This window comes from Etheostoma cragini, chromosome 6, assembly GCF_013103735.1.
Source record: "Etheostoma cragini isolate CJK2018 chromosome 6, CSU_Ecrag_1.0, whole genome shotgun sequence".
Taxonomy (NCBI): domain Eukaryota; kingdom Metazoa; phylum Chordata; class Actinopteri; order Perciformes; family Percidae; genus Etheostoma; species Etheostoma cragini.
In genome coordinates this window covers 6,664,873-6,683,060 of record NC_048412.1, presented here as the reverse complement: position 1 = coordinate 6,683,060, position 18,188 = coordinate 6,664,873, and the positions used below count along the sequence as shown (strand labels likewise).

Below are 18,188 nucleotides of genomic sequence, written 5' to 3'. Positions count from 1 at the left end.
AAAGGCCAGAAATTCCCCCAACAAAAATCTATAAAATAAATACAACTGAATCAAACCATTTCACAATGTTAACGTGATTAAAACCGTGACGGCGATGTTCTTTGATTTAGGTATAAGGTCACATTTCCTGCCTCCGCCATGGGAGCTAATCTATGGAATGCTACTTTGAGTCTTAGTAGAGAGTAGGAAGAAATGACCAATACCGTCATACATATCACATGTATATGGACTTGTTGACATAAACATATCCTTAAAGGGTAACTAACGTTTTTTTTCAAACTGGACAACATTTTTCTGCGTTTTTGTGTCCAAGTGACTGATGGGAACAACAATCTTTGGCATTGGTCCAGTATTAAGCAAGATTGCTGCAGTTGGCAGCAGCCAAACAAGGCGCAATGTAAGTTAATAGGGAAATTGTCCAGCTTGTATTTACATCCACAAAAGTGCTTGTTTTGCCACTGACAGGCTCAGAGTAATATTCTAAGTGTCTGACAACATTATGGAAAGCATTTCTAAGGAGGTTGACCTTTCTATTGAAAAGCAAGATCTTTTTTTTTAAAGATAAGAACATCCGCAAAATTGCGTTTGCTAAACCTACCAGATTCAATGTAAATAAACTGTAATTTTAGCATAGTAAAATAGACTTCATTGAAAGTCGACAAAAACAAAATAAAACTATTAAACACTGTTTTGGGTCGTCTTTCCGCTTTACCAACCACCACAACTCCAGTTTTGGTTGAAATAAACACATAGTTTAAACAGTTTTGAAGTGAAAATTTGTTAGCTCTAAACACGCTAAAAGTATGTTTTTTTTTAATGGAGTCTGGTGGGTTTAGCGGTAACACCTTCAGAGCTGTTTCTGATTAAACAGAAAGGTCTTAAATATGTTTTAAAGGTCTATCTCTGTAGAAATACTTTCCACAATGTTGTTAGACACTTAGAATATTAATCTGAGCCTGTCAGTGTCCAAATAAGCACTTTTGTGAAGGTAAATACAAGCTGGACAATTGACCCATTAACTTACTTTGTAGTATGCTTCACCTCTGCCGATGAGATATTGCTCAATACGGGATTGTTGTTCTTATCAGTAACTAAGACACAAAACATGAGACAATAGGGTCCAGGTTCAAAACAAAATGGTGAAAAAATGTGAGATAGGCCTACCTTTTAAATTATCCAGGAGACTGCCATGTATGTATTGATGAACATCAATACATGAAAAAAATAGCGTTTTTAAAAGACAAATTTGGAAGAAATTGTGGAAATAAATACTTACAGAGCCAGCAACTCCTCCCACTTCATAACTCTACTGACATTTAATCCTCCCAAACATGTTAACACAAATCACAAACAAAACAAGAACATAAAGCCATCAGTTTGGACTTTTATAGTGCAACCATTTCCAAGGTTGCTTACTGAAGCAATCTGACTTAAATAACTGGCATTGTTGACTTGTAAACATTCCTTACTTTACCCAACATGATTTTCTTTCAAGAGACTCAGAAACCTAGAGTGCTCATAAATAGCAATCGATGGATCAATAAGAAAGTGGTGCATCTTCCCAGGGGAACATCTTTGAATTAACTGAAGAGGGAACGTGTGCAGCGGTGCCGTGTGAAAATTCCAAAAGTAGTAGCTAGCTAGCTAAGGACAAGTTTTCTCGTTACTTGTTATATTCTTAACCTATTATTAATATAGTGATAATTAATTGTGTGGTAATAACTGTCGCAGCTATACAAGTTGTGTACAAGATGTACTACAGTTACCAGGAGGCTACCAGGCTACCACTTGTCGTTTTTCTTTTGGTGTCTTAATGGACAGGGACCGGGACAATGGAGGTTTGATATCAACTACATCTCCGTCCATTCAGTGGATATACTGGTATGTAATTACCTAGTTGTGTATTGTTTTGGTTTTTTACAGAGTAGGAGAGTCAATTTTAGTAAATCCAAAGCGGTTTTACAGTTTGTCTTTTTCGGCGTCTTGCTTATGTTAGCTAAGTTAGCTAGCTACATTTAGGATTGACCGGGGTTTCAAATAGCTCGCTAGCGCCGCACCCGCACGAGCAGTGGAGACTCTCTCTCTCTCTCTCTCTCTCTCTCTCTCTCTCTCTCTCTCTCTGTCTCTCTCTCTCTCTGTCTATCTCTCTCTCTAAAATGCATGGTTAGCTAGGAACGCCGGTGTAGATGCAGTCGTCATGGCTTCGTTGCGGATATTCAGTAGAAACCTATTAAAACAAATGTCTCCTTTTTTAACATACATTTCATACAGAAGATACATAATGTGTCTGTGGCAAGCAGTAGATGGAAATGGGCTGGTACACTAAACTAGGAGACTAATTAAGTAATTGGAAGGTGCAGGTGTGCAGGCACGTGTGGGGATACGTTGACTGGAACAGGAGGAAAACCACTGAATGCTGCTCAGGTAAATGGTGACAGGATTTGTCAATGTGTGATTATTAGAGCTGGGTACCGGTACTAAATACCTTATTGACGGAAGTACCCCTGTACAACGTAGTATTAAAAACTTTTTCAGTCCCCAGATGATAACATATTTTTTTGTATTGCAAGTTTTCTGAAATGTATGTTAAAATTAGCTAATGGCTAATTAGCTAATGGCTAATTATCTCATTAAATATATTCATTTGTATACATTTCCTGACCATAAATCTAAACAATTGATGAAGCCAGGTTCAAAATTATTGTTTCATTTTGTTGACAATTAGAGTCAAGGTTTTTAAAGATTGTCATCATCTGTTTAGCTCACCTCTGGCCCGCCTATGACATACTACACCGATGTGATTGGTACAGCTCGGCTACAAGGGCATAGTTAATGAGCAGCATTACTCGGTGCCAGAGTAACTTGCTGAGCAAATTCAAATTGTGCTCTCGCGAGATTTCCAGGGTAGGTGAATAGGGTCAAAGATGTCGGCATCACTTCAAGGGTTCTTGTATTGGTACTGGTATCTTCTTTTTGTAATACCCACTGACCGTGAGAAAGGCTGATGTGCAGTTGACACGTCTTGCTCTTGTTTTAATCCTCTAGCAACTAAAGCTTGCACTGTAAAGATGCAACAGGCCTTTGTTTTTTTGGAAATCAATTCCCTTTTTCTGTGGACAGCAAGAAGGGAGTGTATATATTTGGAGAAAAAAAATCCTTTTAAGCCAGGTTACTGATTACGATGCTTCTTCCTACTATTATTTAATCAAGACTACTGGCTATTGTTAAGCACCTTTTTCAATTTAAACAACCCTGATACATCACTAACCACTTGTGTCTCTTTCTTTGACAGGGGGCATATTTGAGTCCATTGAAAGCGGCCCGTCAGGTGCTGAGGAACTAGCCTTTAAATTTGCTTTAAACACAATCAACAGGAACAGAACCCTACTGCCAAACACCACGCTCACCTACGACATCCAAAGGATAAACATCTATGACAGCTTTGAAGCCTCCAGGAAAGGTATTTATGTGTTTGTGGTTGGAAGATCTACCTCCAGTGTTGGCATGCTCCCGGCTGCTGTGAATATATAATATGTATGTGTGTGTGTGTGTGTGTTTGTTTGTGTGTGTGTGTGTATGTTTGTGCCCCATATGCTATGCCATAGCTGCTTTGCATTGTAAATGTATTCCCCGTTCGAGGCTTGCGAGCTGCAGTGGCTTAGATTGTGACAATTATAATCAGGCAAGGGAGAAATGGCTGAGCACTTCAAATGTAAACAGAGGGAATTGATTGGTTCCAGGTAAAGACTCAGCGGCAGTAATTCAAAGACCTGTTTGGCCCCCAGAGACAGTCAATAAAGTGCTATAATCTATCAGTTTTGTGTGTGCATCAGACTGACATTTCAAGTCTCTTATCAATTACGAGCTATTATATCCTGTCTCAGTGATTTAACCAACTCCCTAATATCAAATAATGTGATTAGAGGGCACAATGGAGGAAATACAAAGCGGTGCCGTTGTTTGTATGTCCTCCGGATAATTTCATAAAAGCAAGCTCAAATTGGTCACACCTTAAGATTCAGCTTTGTATTGAGGAAAGATAATGTGGTAGAGGTTAGGAATCAAGATCAGTAGATATATTCACAGTATATATAAATGTTCATACAATACATTGCAAAAAATATGTGGTAACTCTTTACTTGAAGTTTTCCACGTAAGAGTGACATGACACTATCGTGAACACAGTCATGACCCTTGAACCTTAACTATAACCATAACTTGTCATGACAAAACCGAATGACACTTACTAAAAGAAGTGTTATGTCATAAACGTTTATGATTTGTCTTGGGACACGTTTATGACAGTGTCATGTCACTCTTGTGTTTATACCTTCAAGTAAAGTGTAACCAGATGTGTAAATATTTGGTTATAAAACCATAAAATTAGCATTCACAAAACCCCCCAAACCAACCGGACTATCCAACGAAACCCTTCAGGGCTCAGTTAAAACTGACCAAACTGCTCAGGTATGAAAGCAGCCCAAGCCTTATGTACATACCAGCTACCTAAAACCTAAAAATTAAAACTTGGTGAGCTCTTACTTCCTTGTGCCCTGCAGCTTTGACTCGTTTGACTCGTTTCCAGTAATTGAGGTTAACAGAAAACACAAACAGAAACTAAATTAAATACTTTCGGGATGAGCGTCATCATTCATTGTCTATCGTAATTTTAACAAAAGGGGCTAGTCCGACAAAGCGCTCCAGGGTTTGCTTAAAACAGACCAAACTGCTAAGGTGTGAAGCAGCCTAAATTATTAGTAGCTCACCACTATCCTCTGTTCTTCCTTTAATCTTTGCCTCCTTTTGCGTCTTTGCCAGACTAGTCTTGCATTGCCAAACCTTCCTCCACAGCGCTGCGGAGGAGGGTCTGGCTTGTCCACACAGCATCCTGTGATGGGAGAAAAATGTGCTCTGGTTTATTTGGCATTTCTATAAACCAATCCCAATCATCTTGGGCAGTGGTAAGCGCCGGATGGAGGAAGCGTCTAGCCAAAATAGCCTTGGGAAGGATCTTGTTTTGATGGAACATGTGTACGTTAAAAAGATTGTTTTAGTCGTACAACAGAAAACTCTGATTGGCCAGATAGTCTAGCTAGCTGTCTGGATTTACCCTGCAGAGATCTGAGGCAGTTAACCATAGTCCTCAGAAATCCACCAGAGTTAAGGACGCCAACACAAAGAAAGCTGAAGGAGAGGCAGCCTGACAGTGTGCTAGTGAGTATTTTGGTTAGTAGGACACTGTCTGTGCTATTGAGTTGAAATAAACCACAGTGTATTTGTTCATGGTGATGAAGGAACATGTCACCCAGTGGGGCTCATTAATGTGTTTTTGAACAACAATCGAGTTCTATTGCATATGCTGCATCACAGTATTAGGTCTCTAACTAGTGAAATGTATTCCCTCTCTAGCCTGTGACCAGCTTTCTCTTGGGGTGGCGGCCATCTTTGGTCCCTCTCACAGTTCCTCGGCCAATGCGGTCCAGTCCATTTGCAACGCCCTGGGGGTGCCACACATCCAGACCAAGTGGAAGCACCAAGTATCGGACAACAGAGACATCTTCTACGTTAGCCTCTACCCAGACTTCTCTTCCCTCAGCCGGGCCATCCTGGACCTGGTCCACTTCTTCAAGTGGAAGACGGTCACTGTGGTTTATGATGACAGCACAGGTAGGAGCACTTCCTCTACTTTTATTCCCTCTGTCCGCTCTGAAGATGTCTAGCAGTTACCAGGAGCTTGTCTAACTTTTAATCCTGAACAATATTCATATTGCATTTATTTTTCCTAAAATGTATTTTACTAAAATGTTTTTAGTGTTTTGGGATAGGAGAAAAACGGGCTGTGATTTATTTGCATTTCTTTTAACAAATCACAATCGTCTTGGGCGATGCTAAGAAAAGGACACAATAATGGTGCCTCTACAAAATAGCCTCAAACTTGTTTGGGTGGACCATGTACAAGCACACGGTCAAAGGTTGTTTTAGTCGTGCAACAGAAAACTCCGATTGGACAGATAGTCTAGCTAGCTGTCTGGATTCACCCTGCAGAGATCTGAGGAGCAGTTAACCATAGTCCTCAGAAATCCACCGGAATTTAGAACACAACTAATTTTTTGTTATTGTGTGTTCTCAAGATGAAAAACAGATTACAAAAAAAAATGTATATATAAGGGAAACTATGTGGGTAATAGAAGACTGAGAATTTTGCTCAGGTATAGAAGCGTATTTTTACCATTTGTTGATGTTCCATCTTTATTGGAAGAGAGCCTGTGAGGCTGCAAAAGACATGCTTGCCTTGTTACTCAGGGAAGCAGGCCTTGTTCAAACCATCCTATTATTGCAGTCCAGGTCACCAGGCGACAAATACACCAGCAGGTTGGGTACATGCACCATATGCCAGGGGTCAGGGTGTGTGCCAGCCTGAAGACAGGCTGCCAGGCCTCCCAGAGCTCCATCCAACAGACACACTGGGACCAGTTTGGCCTTTATCACAGCACTGCATGTTTACTGTGTTTAGCATTAAGGTCAACTAAACTTTTCTTTTTCATTTCATATGCTAGTTAGATTTGCTAGATTACAAACATGCCAAAATCAGAGTTACAGAATATTGCAGTTTATAAATTCATTCATCTTATTTTCGATGGTATTGTGTTATAATTGAAAAAGAGGTCTCCAGTCACAGGGCTAAGGCACATAGGCAGATTGACAGTTGTAGAAAGTAACTGTAAGTGTTTTACTTCAGTTTCAAACCCTTATTTTGATTGCATCAAACATTTGGTAACAGTTTATAATTAATGAATGAATGAATGCATGAATTCATGCATGACTTCTTAGATATAGTCATTTCAATACTGCATTTGCATGAAGACTATGGTGGTCTATCAATTGACCAATGTGGAGAATGTGTGTGGATTGTTGCATGTCTGCATGTCTGCGTGTGTGTGTGTGTGTGTGTGTTTGTGTTTGTGTGTGTGTGCGGGCGGTTGTGTGTGCGTGTGTGTGAAGCGTGCGTGCGTGTGTGTGTGAGTGTGTGCGTGCGTGTGTGCGTGTGTGTCTTTGCCCTGCAGGTCCTGTAGCCAGCTTTAGGGAGGAATTGATTGTCGCTGATCCCGCCACCTCTGTTAATTAAGTTGTAAAGTGGACATAGCTGGTTCACTATGGGGTTAATAGTGGCTTGATTTTCTGTCTCGGTGATAGGAAATGAGATCCTGGTTCGACCTGCAAACGGCTTTACCTTCTCATTGTCGCCATTTACACAGATGACCTGATAGCGAGGACAGATAGCATTGATGGTGGACACTGAGGGCAAACAGAAATTTGATTTGATTGCAGTTCTTGAAGAGGTTCAGGCAGGATTCTATTTCATTTAGATCGTTTCTTCTCTTGTTTCAGTACAAGAGCCACATTGCCTGATGTACTGAGCAAAGTCAGTGCAGCAGAACATTTCTATTATCATATAATTCTCATGGGTTCTCCCCCTGACCCCCCCCCCCCCCCCCCCCCCCCCCCCCCCCCCCCCCCCCCCCCCCCCCACCCGCTGTTCTAAATTGTGTCTGCTTTTCGGGAATGGGATATATCATGGTGGTAGGAAACAACCTCTGTCTTTGTGCTGTTTCACCACCAAGCGGGAGCAAACAAGCAAATCAATAACCATAATGGGACTCCTCTAACGGCTCAACTTTATAATGGCAAAACTGAGATGGCAGCAGTATGTGTTATAGCTCTCCCAGCCAGCCATAACATCTATACAACTACCTGGAACACTGCTGCTGCTACCGCTGCTCCCGCTGCAAAGTTTGATTAGGCCATAAGGGAGAACAGGCTGCTATACAACAAACACTGCGGAAAGAACTGCTTCTGTCTGCTGTTCACAGTATGGATACGTACATTTGTCATTAACCAAACAACACAGTCTAGGCTTGTAGCTTCTGAATTGACAGTTAATAGAAACTCTTTGGGTTTTGGACTGTTGGTGCAGAATTTTTTTTTTCAAGACATCCCTTTGGACCTTGGAAAAATGCATTTATTTACCATTTTATACCATTTTATGGACTAAACTATTAAGTGTTTCATGCAGGGCAGTATAGTGAGGACATTCTTAAGGAGATTATATCATTTTTGGTAGAGTTTAGTATTTTGACCCAGTATGAGTCTGGCTAGGCCAACAAAAAAATCAGATTTAAGCTAACTGAATAAAAATACAGTGAAGGTCAGCCACTGATGTTGGCTGATAAGGCCCGGCTCGCAGTTGGCGCATCACTTCATCCCAAAGCTGTTGGATGGGATTAATGCCTGGGCTCTGTGCAGTCTAGTCAAGTTCTTCTACACCAAACAGGGGAACACATTCTTATGTGGTGCTGGCTTTGTCACGTTGTAGGAGAAGAGTGTCAAACACAAACTGCTGACACAAAGTTGGAAGCCCTACCATTGATACCACAATGCCACTGAATGCTGCATTTCCCTTCATTGCAAATAAGGGACCTAGAACAAACCAAGAAAAACAACAAATACACTGTAATATTTGCCCACATACATTTGTCTGTTAAGCGTATGTTGACTATCCCCCTTTGTCACATTTTATTTCAGATGTCTGGGCTCAGAGATAATTACCTTAATGGCATTACTTAATGTTTTTTCTTCTTCTTAACAGATTAATGAAATAGTATCTACTATATACTATATTTTGTAATAACAAATCCTATGCATTACAATTTGGACATACATTACAATTTGAATAGTTTTAATTAAATGACAGACAAAAGATAATCATGCTAAAGATGTTGCTGTTCAAAGAGCCTTAGAAGTGGGGCGGTCCCCACGGAAACATGAGTGTACGCTGCAAACTTCATGGCAACCAGTCGTGTAGGATATCTTGTGTTCAAAGCTGTAATGTTGTCCTCATAGTGACACTAAAAGAAAAAGGTTTTAAAATGTTCCAAGACCAAAAATGATTAGTCTATATCCACAATGTTCTGCTTCCGGGATTGCTCTAGTGCCGCCGGATTTTTGCTCACTTTGTGTTGGCATTCTAACCTCCGGTGGATTTCTGAGGACTATGGTTAACTGCCTCAGATCTCTACAGGGTAAATCCAGACAGCTAGCTTCACTATCTGTCCAGTCAGAGTTGTCTGTTGCAAAACTAAACAACAACATTTACACCTACATATTCCAACGAAACAAATTCCTTCTCGAGGATATTTTGCAGCGGCACCATGGCTCCCTCTTGCCCTTAGACGATTGTGATTGGTTCAAAGAAATGCCAATAAACCATTTTGGAGTGCCGTGTGGACTAAAATATGATTAATCTCTTGGGGAACAGGCATGTGTTCAGCAAATGTAATGTTCGAACATGTTGCAGGCATCAACTTCAAAATGAGTGGTTATTTGAAAAAAAACAACTTTAAATTTAATCAGTTTCAACATTAAATATCTTGTCTTTGTAGAGTATTCAAATTAATATAGGTTGAAAAGAATTTGGAAATCATTGACACCAAACTTCCTCTATATGTTTTGTACTAATTATGCTTTGGTATTTCTTTTGTACAAGTGTAATTTTTGGCCTGGGGGTTGTACCAGTTGAACGACCGGGGGTCAACGTGATCTTTAGCAATGCTGCTAGCAGTGCAAAAATATCAGTCAAAAGCAATAACAGCCTAGTCAACCCCTTTTTTGTGTATAGCTTGGTTTCTATGGCAGCACCATCATGAGGTTGTCACTTCTCTTTTCTTCCATAGTAGAGAAAAGAGAAGCTGTGCTAGCCCAGCCAATCACATCTCCATCCACTGTGACTCTGTCGTTTCTGCAGGATTTTACCCCTAGCTGTGTTTTAGCCTCAAAAATGTCTTGTGTAACTGACAGTAAAATAAAAAAATAAAAACATTTTTGCAGCATGCTTTCTTCAATTAAATTGTAACTTACGAAGTCCTGAATCATTGTCCCACTTCTTTCTTGATGTGGTGGGGGCTGTGGTGCTTCAAGAAAGGTCAGCTTGACGGCATGTTCACTACAAGTAATATGGATGACTGCATGGTGTAATTCCGAAGTGGTCATTTGAGTGAGGCATGGAAATGATTAATAGCCATGTCTGACAAGCTGAGTTGGTATTTAGAGGGTGGGCATGTCTGATCTTTGTCAATCCTGGTGGGATGTTAATGGAAATTAGAAGGCTTGGAGCAGTAACAGGGACAATTGTGAGTTTTAGTGGCAGAGGTAATTGTTACAATGCTAATGTTACCAGTAATAGTAGCAGTTGTACAAGGATTTGTGTTTGTAGTATTAGTAGCTTTAGTAGTCATAGTATTGCAGTAGTAGAACATTTATAATTACCAGAATAGCAGTAGTTGCAGAAGGTGCCTAGCACTAGTTCAGTCAGAGACGCTCTGCTGTTGAGGGAGGTGGATCTCATTAGTGAGTGAAAACCTTATTTCTTATTATCCTGAATTTATCAAGATATCATGGGGGTTTGCATTACTAACAAACAAACTCACCAGTTATAGGAGACACATTGTCGTTCATAAACAACATTACAGGGTTGATTTCCAGAGAATCCCAAAACAACAAATAGAACTGTTCAATTACTGCTGCATGGTGGCGGAAGGCTCCCAAAACAGCATATACTACGTAATGGCCACAGTTTTAAACACGCAGTAAACATCGTGTAACGGAAGTAATTTAGGCAACAAAAACACTTCTGGTAGTTAAACAGGTACTGACTTTAAATGAGTCTGGTAAAATTACCAAAAAGGAGGACGTATTGTAACGTGACATCAGGGATGTCATTGCGTTCCGGACTAAGGTCCCTAAAACGTGTTAATTTAGCTCTTATACTTTGGCACCTCATGAAAATAACTACAGCCGCTAGAGCTGCCTAACAAGACACGTAATTGACGATCATTATCAGCTGCCTGCATAATCGACCCAAATGGTTGTTTTCTGGGCGAGGACCGGCTGGGCGAGATGCTTGATAAACTAGAAATAAATATATATCTGGGAAAATTAGGAATAAAAGCCTGTCTTTAATATAAACCTGTTTGAAAAAAGGTCTGGTTGTCTTCTCAGTTAAGGTTTATAAAGAATTTACAACAGCATGTATGGCCATGTGAGTGTGCCTGGAAGTCCATTCCTTCCCTTGTACTTCTAAGTGTCCCAGGACCCCTCCAGTAATCTGTTTCAATTTTGTGTGTGTGTGTGTGCAGCAGCCCCAGTCCCATCATACGCTCGACTACCACTCAACAGCCTGTTCAAAGAAGGGCTCACTGACTCTTCACAATTCACCATGCTAATCCCACTTTTGCTGTGCAGGAATGCTAATTGAAGCTGCAATGTTTTTATGTGCAGTGTCCCTATATTATTGGCTTGTGTGTTTATCATTTTGAGAACGTGTAAAATTGTCATGGACAGTATTGTCAAATCAGCCTATAGATTTTTTTATATACAGTATAATTGTGCTTCAAATAAAAAAAGTATTTACCTACACCTTATTCTTGTTTAATATCATTTACACAATATATGAATTTTTAAGGAGTGTGTTAATAGGTGACATTGAAGTTGTGGCATTAAAGGCAATGCGTGTGACTTTCATTGAGGGCCATTGCAATAGCAAAAGTCTTCTAGCAATGCCCTTCTATCTATGCATTGCATCAGATAGCAGTGTTTTGTCTCATCTGGCCTTTAAACTTTTCAGTCCAGGTCCAACGTTGAAAAAACGACCCCATAGGACGTCTTTACAAGCAACAATTACGACCCATTTATAAAAAAAATTGTAGGCGGCACCTTCTACTATTCGTAGTAATTATGCTGAACACCTAACCAGGTCAGGAGCAGGTTGGAGCTTAGAGATCAACCCGTATAAAAGCACCGCCTACTGACCAATCAATACTATATTGATAACATGGTCACCATTATTAGAAGATCAGCTGGAGCTCGATGCGCAGAGAGAGAGAGAGAGAGAGAGAGAGAGAGAGAGAGAGAGAGAGAGAGAGAGAGAAAGAGAGAGAGAGAGAATAAAAGTTAAAACATTTAGAGACTGCCAACACCGTTAACATTCCCCGATGGGTATTTTTATGATATGACGTATAGGCTGTTTGTGTTTTACAATAATAAAAGTACTGTTTATTTAAATGGAGACTGGTGGGTTTGGTGATGGTGATTTTGCCCTAAAGCAACAATAGTTTATGGAAAGCCAAAGTGTAATTATGGTCATATTTTTTCCTGACTGATGGGGAAGTGATCTTGATAATAATTTACGCATTTACAGCGTTTGCCAGCTTTCTTTCCTGGGTTTGGAAGCAACGTTTTGCCAGTAAAATTTTGTCTGTGTTCTTCATATTTATGTAGAATTATAGTTGTCTCCTCTGATGTAAAATATGCGCCTCAGGTAGATGTTTGTGATTGGTTATGATGTGCAAACACCGCCTCTTTTATGTGAACGTGTGTCACCGGATTGGGAAACCCCAGGTTGACTGAACAAGTTGTTAACCACCGTTGAGCCGGGAAACTGAAATGGGCATGTTGATCTTGATTTGTAGTACAGGCCTCTGGGTGTTACTGTGATGATGATTTTTGTCATGTCTTATTTATGCATTTAATATTGATCACTTTGGATGTCAACACATCTAACGCCCACCATAATAAAGACCTAAAAAGCATTTATTTTTCGTTTATTGAATGTTATATAGTAAATTATTTCCAAGTGATCCTCTCAGGAAATGTATCACATAGTAATTTTAAAGTATGTTGAAAGAGATTTTAGACTCTGGAAATATTAGTGGTTTGTTGCTTAAACATTATTACACTACATGTCATTTAGCTGATGCTTTTATCCAAAAGTAATTACAATTATGCTATATATGTCAGAGGTTGCACGCCTCTGGAGCAACTATGGGTTAAGTGCCTTGCTCAAGGACACATTGGTTGAGCAGTGGGAATTGAACCCACACAATAGGAATGTGTCATATGCAGTGCGCCATCACCACTACGCAAACATGGGATAAACAGTTCAGTTCTTGTAGTGTGTGAGAGAGGATGCACGAGCAGGAGAAAGACCCACAGAGTCCGCCTGCTGAGGGCCCAGTTTTTTGTGCTATACCCCTTTTCATATGCATTTGATTTGTCTTAGGACTACATATAATATCTAAAATTAGTTTCTCACATTCTGAAATGAATCTGTTTGAACTCATTTTGTGGTAGAGGAAGACGGTTTTATACCCACTGTACCATGTGGCAAGAATAGAAGGGAAAAATTAATTGCACAAAGATAGAGTGGTGGTTCAGGCAATGGACTTTTTTCACACAAATGATTTAGAGCAAGGAGAACTATGGTGTAGCTAATAACAAAGACAAATTTCACTGTTGGGACTGGCCCACATTTACACCAGGAGGTTTATTTATAGTGAGGGAACAGCAGCATGCATGGTCTGCCGCCACAATCCTACAAAGGCAAAAGTCAAAGGCTCTAAAAACTGCTAGAACCTTTGACTGCAAGCCAGCTTTAACCTTTCTCCAACATGTTGGTGCATTTAATTGAATTTAACTGAACATAAATAAGCCAGCCAATGTGGCGGGGGTCACATTAACCTCAGGGACTGATCAACCATTACTCCCATCATAGCGCTGCAGATCAGCCGACTGTGGGAATCACTTTAACGTCTACGCGACCTATGATGATTGAGCGGCCCGGTGAAAGGAACTCTTCTTCCTTGTCGCAAGGCACTCGGAAGGGAACGCTTGAGGGGCCGTTTCCTTACAAGGATATTTATCACAGGCAGGCCGATCTGTTTTACGCTCAGGAGACTCCCAGACGGCCCCCTAATAAACGCTTAGAGGGGATGAAATATTCATGCAGAGTTAAATATGGATCCTAGAGCAGTCGCTGCACATTAAACACTGTCGATGCTGATCAGCGCCAACACCCCTCTTTTCTCCCACTCCAGTATTTTTCCCCACCAGATTTCCCATCGGTTGCGCCTGCAGATTTTAGAAAAGGTACATGTAAAAAAGGAAAGTTCAGCCATGCAGAATGGAAGGAGAGACGTCTTAGGAACAAGAGGCAGAGCTGGAAAAATCTGACACGTGTCGGTGATGAGTGAGTGCAGCCGTCATATGTGTCGGGCTGCTTTTATAAATGTTAACTAACTTAATGTAAAACAGCTCACGCAACAACAACTTGTATGAGAAAATGAACACAGAAACACACACGTTTGCTCTCTCACACTCTTGTATATATGCAAATTGAGACAGGTGTTTTCTTGGTATAGGAACCTTACAGTGCAAAACAAAAATTGAATGTTTGACCTTGTCAAAGTGGCCAGTAAAATAACTGGCACGTAGCAGCTGTCTTTCGCAGATGTCTATGATGGACAAGTTTTTGCGGAAGGCACGGTTCATCTTATCCTAGGATCTTAGCAGCTCTGGCCCCCCACTATTGGAGGAATTTATTTGTCATATCGCTTCTGGGCCGAGATACAGGTTCCCCAGGGTAAAAAAACTTGGTTTAAATTTTAGTTTGTACAATAAAAAGGCTTAATTCCTTGACTGAACTTTATCATTACTTCCATTCTGATGGTTTAATACTTTTAAAGAACAAATGCAGTTTTTAATTGGTGGTTCTCTGTAACTGTTGTGTGTTCATGTCCACTTCATGTCCTAAATCACTTTTCATATCTCAAGACAAATTCAGCAAGCTAACGGTACTTCAAAATGTAACAGTAACAGTAGCCACATCCAACAACACGGAACCTTACCAACCACCCGCAACGTTACATTTTCACCACCTAACGTTAGCTCCCCAAACATTGGCCATGTTGAATCCTGCTGTCTGTCATCATATATTAACGTATTTTTGTCAGCTAACCTCTTGCCTTTACACAATTTTCCTTAATAATCTATGTCTTGATGAGGTAAAGTAACGACAATCCAAAAAGGATTCCTAATTCAGCAGCAAAGTCTCTGCATTACTATCGTAAATGTAATTTCCATAACATTAGTGCAATGAAAATTAAAACTGCAATAAGTCCATAAGCAGTTCTGTTGAAGTCATTATAGCCTGTATCAACAAAAACTCAGCCAGCAAGCTAGTAAGGCTCTAAAACTACTCCACTCATCGTCAAAACAAACTCCATACCGGCTGGTTGACAGTAAGAAAAAAAAAAGAAAAAACAGGAAGTAGTGGTGTTGATTGGAAATGTGGTCTTATATTTGAGTTAAAATAGGTCTAGACTTTGAATGCAATCCATGAATTTAACGGAATCCAGTTGTCAAATATTATTTGAATGTGAAAATAAGCTTTAGGAAATATTTTTTAATGTTTATTAGCCTTTCAGAATACCAAAGATAATTTTTATATATTAAGTTCAGGCAAAAAATTTAATTATTACCTTCAATATAAATGCAAAATTATCTTTATGATTGAACAAATTACTTTATATCCATCAAAATTCCACCCAAATCTCTATTTTTTGTTTTGTTCTAGAAAGGCACAGTTGTCTTACAGTCATTACCTTGAATTAAAATCACTATTGATGTATTGGTAGAAAAATAAGAGGATTATAAAGACAACATGAGCTTCTTTCCCCATTGATTCCAATTGACGCAATTCTAAAGCTTAACCCTGGTAAGATGGCCGCCAAGAGGTTCCATCTTGGAATGGCAAGTCAGAATTACATGTCATATTTATTGTTTTAATGCTGCGTTTTATTATTTGTCTGAGTCAGAATTACGACTAGAAATTTAGACGTTGCCTAGCAACCCACACCAACACGCCCCCTTTCCTCGGATTTCCGAGCTTGGAACTTGGACAACCGATACCGAGCAAGAGTTCCGATATCCGAGGTCCGAGTCGGATTGTTGAAGATGATAGAACGCAGCATATATCTATGGTTCTAAATCTATGGTTCTGACAATCCCGCCAGCAGTCTTAATCACATGACAAATTAATGTTTCCATGACAACTATCCAAAGTTTTGATAACATGGAAGAATTACTGGAATTGTTTATTTTAAAAGATGCAGACTAAGTCTATAGAAAATGTATATTGTATAAAGGATTTTCAAAATGAAATGAACACTAGTGAAATTAATAATAAATGTGATTTGTTTTATTTAGCAGAATTACACTGTGTTCTATCCTATCCAATATTTCATGAATTTCTAAGCAGAATCTCAGATTTAATTTTTGCAGATTCTTCTTTTGCTAAAATACATAAACAGTCAGCCTGACTGATTGGGCACATCAAAGAATTTGTCAGTCATGGAGGCCACCCCCAGTGGAATCATGGGAGGGACAAAGTGAATCAGCATGGGCCCATCTGTCCAAGCATCTTTCCATCTGGCATGTCAAGTACAACTGACTGGCTTTTGTTTAAAATTCATGGAAGTTATGCCAGTCCTTGGTTCTAAATTTTCAAAAATACAGCAGTTGGCCTTACATGGATCAGATTGTTCATGTTGTAGGGCTCTAGGCCAAATTAGTTGTTGTGTTGAAGTCTAAAATGAGCTGTACGTCTTTTTCAATCATTTTGACTGTAGTCATCAATAAAAATGTGTTGAGTGATCAAATTTACAGCAAAAAATAGATGGTCTTGTGACCATGTCAGGTGACAAAATGTATGTAATGCTTATCATTGTGGCAACACAAATATGGAGGTCTAAATGTGCCTTGTGTTTATCTCCTGGTAGTCAGGTTGATATTTCCACCTCATACCAAAAGCATTTCCACTATTTTTTGTTTAACAATTTCTATTCATGATAAAAGCTTTTTCCCACAACATTAACTGGTTGTATATAACTACAGTGTTGATAGCCGACAACCAACGTTTTCACATGAAAAACAAGTGAAATTACAGTATGTCCAGTTGTCCCATCTGCAGAAACCTCCCTTTTTGGATTGTACTTAGTCAATGGCGCCGGCAACGGTAATCCTGTATTCACTGTGCATACATTTTTTTCTGTGAGACATGCAAAGCATTTAATGATAAAAATGCATAAATGTCCACAGGACCACCAGTCGACAAAGTTATGCTCTCTGCTGTGTTCACAGTAATCAATTTCTCCTTAATTATACCTTATTTCACCAAAAACACATCAATTATTAATCACAATAGATCCGTAGATAAACTGGTTGCTGAATGCTGACTATCACTAAACAAACGGACAAAGCTAGAGTATATTGTTGGAATCATGTGTGTTTACATGGAAATATATATTTCTTTATTTACAGACTCAAGGTCCAGATTAAAAACAGACAAAACACAAAACACATTACAAAAAGGGTTCAGACAAAACACAAGCATACATACATATAGACAAACTGATTCCCAACAATATCACAAAAGAATCACACATACATACAAATTTACCATGAATACAATGAATGCTCTGATGCATTTTTATCCTTTGGCGGAAGATTTGTAGGCTTTTGGCCATCTTGATGTCAGTAATGGAGCTCATTCCACCATTTAGGAGCCAGGAGAGCAAAGGGGAGCATGTACGTTTGGGTAGTTAAAGCAAGGTTGGCAGTGAAGGAGAGTTGGTCATTGAGTGTCACACCCAGGTTTCTAGCAGTCTGGGAGTGGACTCCACAGAGCTGTCAATTGTTATAGTCAGGTCTTGGGTAGGAGAGTCCAACCGGTCAGACACGCCAAGATCCGTGCTTCTACTTGTATTTCAGACTCTGGATAGAAAATAATTTGTTCGGTGTCATCAGCGTAGTTGTGATAAGAAAAGCCACGTGAGTGAATGACGGACCTGAGGGAGTTGGTGGACAGAGAAAAGGAGACCCAGTACTGATCCATGAGGAACCCCAGTTTTGAGTGGGCACGGTTCTGAGATAGATCCTCTCCAAGATACACAGTAGGTTTGGTCTGCCAGGTAAGATGTGAGAACCTGAGACACCCACATCCTAGGTGTCGAAATGAAAATCTGGTGGTTCACTGTGTCAAAGGTAGCAGAAAGAAAGAAAGTACAGAAGGATGAAGATGGAAGAGAGAGAGGTTGGTATAGCAATGTGAAGCTGCACTGTGAAGCAAAGAGGGCAGTCTCTGTTGAGTGGCCAGCCTTGACGCCAGGGTGGTGTGGTTTAAGACAGTTGTTCTGGTGGAGATAGGTAGAGAGTTGATTATAAATTAAGAAGAAGGGAGATGGGTCTGTAGTTGTTTACCTCAGATGAGTCAAGGGTTGTTTTTTTGAGTAGTGGGG

The 18,188-nt window shown here is 39.8% G+C and overlaps 1 protein-coding gene across 5 annotated transcripts in view; it reads left to right on the top strand.

The window, feature by feature from the left end:
* Window positions 1-18,188, top strand: part of grik2 (glutamate receptor, ionotropic, kainate 2) — a 254,762-nt gene that overhangs the window by 70,297 nt on the left and 166,277 nt on the right. For 3 of the 5 annotated variants that reach the window (XM_034873461.1, XM_034873463.1, XM_034873464.1), the window contains exons 3-4: window positions 3,293-3,460; window positions 5,410-5,667. In XM_034873461.1, the coding sequence (XP_034729352.1) occupies window positions 3,293-3,460; window positions 5,410-5,667 (426 nt within the window). Of the gene's footprint in view, window positions 1-1,637; window positions 1,882-3,292; window positions 3,461-5,409; window positions 5,668-18,188 lie in introns of those variants that run through there. The other 2 variants (XM_034873462.1, XM_034873465.1) reach the window with 2 other exon arrangements.